Source organism: Theobroma cacao, chromosome 1 (genome assembly GCF_000208745.1).
Source record: "Theobroma cacao cultivar B97-61/B2 chromosome 1, Criollo_cocoa_genome_V2, whole genome shotgun sequence".
NCBI lineage: Eukaryota > Viridiplantae > Streptophyta > Magnoliopsida > Malvales > Malvaceae > Theobroma > Theobroma cacao.
In genome coordinates this window covers 9,470,278-9,478,939 of record NC_030850.1, presented here as the reverse complement: position 1 = coordinate 9,478,939, position 8,662 = coordinate 9,470,278, and the positions used below count along the sequence as shown (strand labels likewise).

Below are 8,662 nucleotides of genomic sequence, written 5' to 3'. Positions count from 1 at the left end.
GTTCGTTCATCGGGGAGGGTTATGTCTTTAGATTTGTTCATGATTAATTATTCATCTCTGTCTGATAAAAGGGAACATCAGCCCTCGTATCCTTCCAACTTTTTTAGAGGAAAAAGGAAAAGGAATTCTTCTCTCTCTCAAGTTACACAGAAATCAACTCACTTTGAATGTTTAGTGACCCTACCTTGGCTTCAAATTGTCACTCAGATGTCATGAAGCTAAAGCATCACCTATTTAAAATCACCACTACCCCACACATCGCTTCAATCACTTCTTCCCAACTCTCTTTTTTTGTCTCCTCCCTCTCATGGCTGAGTCACCGAAGGCATCAGATATTCACTAGTTGGGTTCACTTCCAACAAGTTCCACCGAAATTGAGTCAAAAAAGTAATAATACTACCACCTAAATAGCTAGCTGCTACAACCTGACCGGACATCCTCCACAGCCTCACCGCAATGTGGTGTACTTTCCCTATCTCTCTCCCTCTGCTCTTCCGTGTTCTACTCCTTGCTCTCTTCTCTATTCCTTTTGTCTCCACCGTTTCCATCCATGCAAAGAGGCAATCACAGCCACCAAACGCGGATCTCCAGCCAACCACCATGGTTCCCTCTGAGGCTGAGATCCTTTTCAAGATAATGGAAACCATGTCCTCTGATCAAACCTGGAGAGTCTCCTATCCAAACCCTTGTAAACCTGGCTCATCTTGGCCTGGAATTGAGTGCAAGCCAGGCTCAGATAACTTCCTCCATGTCTCTAGGCTTGATTTTGGCTCCTCCCCAAACCCAACTTGCAAGAGAACTGCCACATTTCCTAGTCAAATCTTTACTCTTCCTTACCTTCAATCAGTGTTCTTCTTCAATTGTTTCACTCACACCAAAACTTCTCTCTCTTTTCCACCAAACAATCTCTCAAATTCTTCACTTCAACAACTAAGTCTCCGTTCAAATCCGGCGCTTTTCGGTCCCATTCAACCCCAAATATCTTCGTTGAAGGCCCTACAAATACTGACATTGTCACAAAATCATTTCACTGGACCAATCCCTGTTGAAATATTCAGCTTGACCTCTTTAGTGCACATTGATTTGAGCTATAACATGCTCAAAGGTAGCATCCCAACCCAAGTGGGTAATCTGATCAACCTTGTAGGCCTTGATCTTAGCTATAATTCTCTTACAGGCTCAATCCCTGACATGATTGGCCAACTTGCTATGCTTCAAAAGCTTGATTTGAGCTCAAATTCACTAGTAGGTAGCATTCCTGATAGCATTGAAAAGCTCAAGTTTTTGGTTTTCTTGGCTTTGAGTAACAACAGACTTGGCGGAAATTTTCCCAAAGGATTGTTCATGTTACAAAGCTTGCAATACTTCATTATGGATGATAATCCAATGTTCATAACTTTGCCTGTGGAGCTCGGCATGTTAGTGAAACTACAAGAGCTCAGGCTGGCCAATTCAGGTTATTCAGGCAGTATACCACCAAGCTTGTCAATGCTTATGAATTTAAGCACTCTGTCTCTTCAAAACAACAGATTAACAGGTGAAATTCCAATGAGTTTTGGCAGTTTTTCTCACATATATCACTTGAATCTCAGCAAAAATTTGCTTGATGGCGTTGTTCCATTCAATGCCAATTTCTTGGAGAGGTTGGGGAGGAATTTGGATCTCCATGGGAATCCAGGTCTCTGTTTGAGTTCAGCTGAAGCAGATAGCGTGAAAATTGGAGTTGGTATTTGCAGCAAGAATCTTTCCTTGAGCAAGCCAGTGAAGAAGTCTCAAGCTGCACCTGGACTCTCCTATTCATTCTTTCTATTTGGTGTTTTGGGTGTTTTCAGTGTGCATCAAATATCATTTCTTCTATGATTTCACTGCTAAAAATTACTTCACTTCTTAATCTTGCTCTTTTAATCAGTTTTACTATTATTTTTCTAAGCTAGTCCTTGTAAAAATTAGTTATAGTCTAATGGAATATTTAATAACGAGTTAATTAATTGATGTGCATTTGGATTTTAATGGCTAAATATGTGGATTTGGTTCTGCTAACTTTTGCTTGGATTTTTACGTTTTCTGCTTTCCTAAGATTTAGCAGAACCATCTACATATCTACAGTAACCAGAATATCAGTTTGTCCCCATTATATTACTAAAAGATTCATCACTTATTGCAGGTTTGGCCTTAAGCAAACTTTAGAATTTTGACATGGAACATGTGCATGCTGTCGCCGTAGGACCAACTCTTGAATGATTCTAACCTAGTTCAGTGTAATTGCCTGTCCACTTTCTTCCTTTCATGTCTTTCTCATCTTCCTTTCCACTGTTGTGACATTGATATTGGTTCCACAACTTAAATCTTTGTTCCACTCTTTTCTAATTAGCAGACAAAAAAGGAGGAAAAAGAAAAGGATAAATTACAAAAAAAAATATTAATAAATTCTAACGGTTTGAGACAGAATAAATTTGCTTCCTGAAGTTTTAAAATTTGATACACGATGTTTATTTTTGTAGTTTTTTTAACTTACTTAACAGCATTAAATTTACTTTCAAGATTTTTTAAGTTTTTCCATTTTTTTTTAACCGTATCATAAGAATTTTAATAAAAAAAACATAAAGTAGTTAGTCAAAATTTTAAATCTTAAGAAACAAAATTTATTCCGCCTTGAATTATAAGATAATTTTTTTTTGTTATTTACCTAAAAATGAATTTATGAAAATTCAAGTAAAGATTGTGGTTAGCCAAACATTTTTTATTAGTTATTATCTTTAATGAAGAGGAAAAAAACATTATTATTTGGTTGAATTAATACATACTTGTCCAACAAGACAACCAACATGAATATATAATTGATTTGACTTCTCCTGGCTGAATAAATACATTCGAACTTTGATAGGCTTCTCGTTACATATAAGTACATGCATCCCAAAATAATGCATTTACATGCACCAGCAATATGTCTTTACAAAATAGCACATCAAAATGAACCTATATAAACCTATAATGTCCTGCCAAAAGAGCCAAAGTGACTTGCATTAATCCTAAACTCGCAGAAAATAAAGGAAATTATAATGAAAACCATAGATTCATGGGGCTTACATGGGGAGGAAAATTCCAAGAATGCATCACATTCTAGGGAAAGACACCATGACCCTCTTATTTGGCAAATAAGTAACGGGCATGCGGGGGCCAATAAAACACATGAGCATGCAAAGGAAACCCCGATGTGACACTTATTTTTAGGGACATAGCCTGCTGTCCTATTCTTGCATCGTGCATTCTCCTTATCACTCCTTACAGGACTCTTGTTGGCTCAATCAAAGGCCTTGGACAATTACATTCGCTCAAAGCATTGATTCCAGTTTTGCTGTTGTGGACCACATAGACTTTTGCTGCAGTGAAGGGAAAAAATGGTGAACAGTCGCAAGTCCGGATGACTCAGGATAAAGATACATTAAATGCCACGAAGAAAAATGATAGGCTTGGTAATCAAAATATAATAAATGTGTGTTTCCTAGATTAGTGGTACTCGAAAATTAAGTTATAGACAAAACAATAGATTTCTTATGTTTGATACCCGTGGTTACGAGTCCCAGTTTGGGCCATGCCAGTGGGGCTACCATTTGCTGTAGCAGGATCAATGAAGTAGGTACTGTTAGAGAGTCATTGATCACTGTTTAAAAGGACAAATTTTGAAATGATAGCATATGCATATGAAACTTTGTAAGTTTGAAAGGAAAGGACGAAGTGCTAATGAAAAGCAAACTCAAAAACAAAATTTGAAAAGGAAGCAAAAGGAAGTGGGGTTTGTTAGGACAAAAGTATGCAGTCCTGATGAAACAAGACCAACAGAGGGACTGACTCTCTCTCGAGGACAGTTTTGGGGGTGAAAATTTTTTTGGAGAAAGCTGTATCCCAAGCTGCTACTTACAGTGAAATTACTTAAGAGTAATTAACAGTATTTTTTAGTACACATTGAACTGCGTATTGCAGCTTTAGATTTACCTTCTTAGTCTTACCCATTACCCTACCAAATTTTGAAATCTTCCTTTTGTTGGGTTTACTCCATGTATTAACTTCATGCAGTGTTTGATGTATTGGATTTGAAAAATCTTAAAACATGGCTAAAGTGTTGCTTATTGTTGCCAAGTCGTCCCAAACTGCAGTTTTTTACCATCATTTTCCCCTTCAAATGAATGATGCCACTGCAGGTTTAGTTGTAACTTTTTTGTCTTCATAATTAACATGACCTTTACTAACTTTATTTTCTGGGGGTTAAGTATCTCTTTACTAGTTCAGTTCATGAGTTTAAGACAATGTGGGCAACTCTGAGAGGGATAAAACTGACTGCCCTTTTTGCACAAGAGAACAAGCAAAGCAAGCCAGCCCCAAAATCTGAACCTCCCAGGGGAGAAAAAACAGAAATAAATGCAATCCCTCCACCCCCACCCCCCACTCAATTGTCACACCCAACTTCCATTTTCGTGTTTGATCCTCGAAAAAAGTCATCAAACTGTGTCTCCACATGTTGTCACAAATGCTTGTTTTGGAAACTCATCAACCTTTTTATTATCTGTATAAAGGAATTGCACCCAGCAACAGATTCAACTCTTTTTCTTACAAACTGAGCTACCTTATTAACACTTTGGGGGGTCCATAGCAGTAAGTACTCAAGAGCAAGGAATCTGAGGGAAATAAAAAGTAGTTATACCATACTCTTCCATCTCTAAAATTGAATATTTACATTTGTCTCTTTTAGATTATTTCAAAATTATATTCGCTTTCTTGTCTTTAATATTTATATTTTATATTAATTTTTTCTTTTTATCATTAAAAAATTGTGAATGTGGGATGTGGGAGAATTTGAGAGGAAGGGAATAGGCATATAATGATGAGAAAAGAACTTGAGTTGGGGGATTGGGGGAGGAGAGCAAACCAAATCCATCACTTTCTCTCTTAGCCAAAGGTGAGAAAAAAGTTCCAGGCCCTCACGTGGGATACAGGTCTATTTTCAAGTACAAAACACTACTTCATTACTTCAATGCTTCACTGCTTTTCAACTTTCTCTGCTTTTCACTGTTTTTCTCCTGTTTGAGGAAAGTTAAAGAATGATGCTACGGCATGACTGGGTTTCCCTTTGTTTTTTTTTTTTTTTTTCTATTTTTTAATGTAAAAATATTAAAACTTTGAAATATCTGTTGATTTATTTTTATATTATCAACAAACATAAATTTGTGACGACTGAAAACAAATGCCACAAAGAAACAACAATTAGTAGTCATCCACCTTTTGTAAGGAAGGACAGATCCAGGGTGGAGGTAATGGGGGCAATTGCCCCCATTGACCGGGACAGAGCTACGATTGCATGATAAGGGAGCCAGTGTTGTTTAAAGCTTAGAGAGATTACGAATTCTTTGTTTATATTATTTTAAAATAAAATTTTTAGTTTCAGTTTTTTTTATTCAAATTGTTATGTGTAAAAACTTATAAAAAATAAATTAAGGGGGTCAGGTAAAGATAGAAAGGAAATATGTAAAAGCTTTTCGGGATAAAGCTGAAATGTTAAGAAATCCAAGTAAAGATTAGTAATAAAAAATTCTGAAAGCAGTATGGGTAAATTCAGGATTCTGGAAAAGCCAAGGAGGCCATGGCCTCATGGTCCCCCCATTGGCTCTTTTTTCACCGACCCGGAATTTTTTTTTGGGAATCAAAAATATTACATTCTAATTCCAGCTGGTAAATTATGATAAAAGGAAAAAACAACCCCATTTTAGCTATGAAGTGAACTAATCCATTCCCTTCTCGATAAACATGGCGTATAAGAACTTTTTATTGCCGCTCAAGTAAGCTCTGAATTGTATTAATTAAATCTAAATTAGAACATGAGTAAGTTCAAGTTGAGGTAATGGCTCGTCCAACAAACAGGCTATCAACTTGTAAATTAATCTTTTGCTAACCCATGTCCCATGCAAGACATAACCTTTTATAAACTCCCCATAGTTTAGCTCAAGAATTAATGTTCCTTTTCTTATATTATAAAAGTAATTTAAATTTTAAGCTTTTATATATTTTCCCTGCATTGAAATTGATATAAAAATAAAATATAAATCATATTATTATAAATATTCAAAATAATAAAGGTATAATTATAATAAAAAACAACCTATTGTTCAAAATAATAAGGTATAATATATATTAAAAGAAATAAATTTTTATAATTAATTACTTTATTGATACGAGATCCACCAAAATTTTGAAAAATTACGAACCAACAAAAAGTGAAAGATATTGATAAATTAAAAGGTTATCCTCTATCTCACCTATTGTTTTACCAATCCAAAGTACGGTCAAAGAAAAAAAAACAAAAATATAAAATAGTCAAAGAAACAAATAGGTGAAACTATTTTCTTAAAAAAAAAAACTTAAAAATATTCAAATGATTAATAGTTGTATTGGTATTTTAATAGTTTTGTGATTATGATAAAGTTATTATTTGATTTTATTTTTTTTAAAAGGAAGTACTTTTATTATTATACTTGAATCAGTCTTGGAAGATAAACTCCCAACATGTCATACATTAACAATCTCCTAACTCCAATTGATGGACTTTCACACATAACATAATCATCATATGAATTAAAACCAAAGTTAGCCATACTTTGCGATAGACATGTACTAGATGTCCCACTGTTTCTATAAAATATCCTTGATTGCACGTATTAAATCCATATTTGTACACAAGAGTAACTTATCCACCAAAATTGACTATACTACCATCTTTTTATCAACTTGAACCATCACCTTCGTGAACCCCGAACCAAAGTTAGTCTAAGTCTGTAAAGCACCCCCCCACAACTCAGCTTTATCCGTTGAACACATGCCCAATTTTGCCACAAAGCCAACTTGCTAATAATCCTCAGAATTACGAATCACCCCCTGTAGTAGCTTTGCCTATTGATTTCTTATACACTCCATCAGAATTTATACTTATCCATCCTACCAGTGGCGCTCTCCATCAAATTAATACTTTTTCTTTTCTTCGCCTTTGGACTGTTACACCATCAAAGTCTGTGAATGCTATTTTTGTAGCAATTGACATGCTTCTAACCAAACTCAAGCGATTCTCTGTTGGTATAGAAGTAGCATCAAACGTAAAGCTATTGCACCACTTCCACAAATACCAACAAACAAGACCAAATAAAACAAACCATGAAGTAGCATAAAATACCAACTTATGATTTTGGAGATTGCTTCCCAACTATTCCCGTAGTGACAGTGAAAAGAACTTGTATCGTTCTTGTTGAGGGACAAGTCTTACCCATAAAGAAGTCGCCACCATGCAATCTCTAAGCACATGTATGACAGTCTCATCTTCCATTTTACAGTGTAAACAAACTGAATCTGATGTGAGCCGTCTACGTTGCCTTTCTCTATTAGTAAGAATTCTCCCATGCAAACATTGAACTAGAAATGTTCTCACCCTTTGTGGCTCCTGCCACTTCCATGCATCTTGCCATATTCCACTCAGCTCAACAGCTGTCGAGGACGATATGTTCCTTAAATAATTATATACAGTTGCAATAGTATACTGACCCGAAGAAGATAAGCCCTAGTACAGTTCGTTTTGCAAGATAGATAACATGGGAAGCATAGGTTGTAGCACCTGCTTCACAACTTCATAAAGAAGACAATTAAGTAATTTATCATGGTCCCAATGACCATTTAAGTTCATGAAGTCTTGCATCGAATCCATATCTAATGTTGGGTTCGCCACTCTAGACAGTGGTTGAGTTAAAATTTTATGTTTGAGGGGATGAAAATAAGAAATTCAATGTTTGTATAGGTGAAATTATATATTCTTTTAAAAAATAGGGAGTAAAACTATTAAATTAAAAAAATAAAAAATTATTAAATTTTAAAATTTTAAGAAGGGCAATGGCACCTATTAGTCCCCCTCCTTCTGCGCCTGACTCTATTTGTAACATATGCCGAAGTTTTATCACCTAGCCATATATCCTTCTAGAAATTCACCAACATATCGTCTCCAATTATTCATCTGATAGTGGAAGTAAAAGTTGGCCACAATCAGCTTAACACAGCCCATAAATTAAAAACTCTTGTTCTTTAATGCTCTCTGGTCTTCGAAGAATGTTAACATTGTGTTTACCATTTAGGGTTTAACCCAAAGTGCATTTTGTCTATTCATAAGTTGCCACAATAACTTCAAAAGAAAGCCCTCATTTATAAGCTTCAATTGCCTTATTCTCATAGCACTTTCATCTTTGGGTCGGCACAATTTATCCCAATGACTGAGATGAACTTTTCTATGGTTTTCATCACTTCCCCATAGAAAATTTCTACATAATCTCTCAAGTTTCTGGCAAATAGTGAGGGGAATCAAGGTTGTTTGCATTACATAGTTGGGAATACTAGTCATCAATACAGATTTAAGCAATGTGAGACGACCTGTGAAAGAAAGCGTTGATGTTTTCCAAGAACTGAGCTTATAATTAATTTTATCAACCAAATAATTAAATGAACATATTCCCTTACGACCATTCAATAACAAAACCCCAAGATATTTACCAAGATCATCAAAATAATGAAAGCTAGAAAAGCTCACTAGATTATTGATGCTACCCTTACTCACATTCTTTGAACAGTAAAACAAAGA

At 35.3% G+C, this 8,662-nt stretch overlaps 1 protein-coding gene across 1 annotated transcript; it reads left to right on the top strand.

Annotated features, from left to right (window-relative positions):
- On the top strand, positions 256-1,994 carry LOC18612127 (protein TOO MANY MOUTHS). Its single transcript, XM_018114979.1, has one exon. It carries the CDS (start codon positions 457-459, stop codon positions 1,858-1,860), a length of 1,404 nt encoding a protein of 467 aa, XP_017970468.1. The 5' UTR covers positions 256-456; the 3' UTR covers positions 1,861-1,994.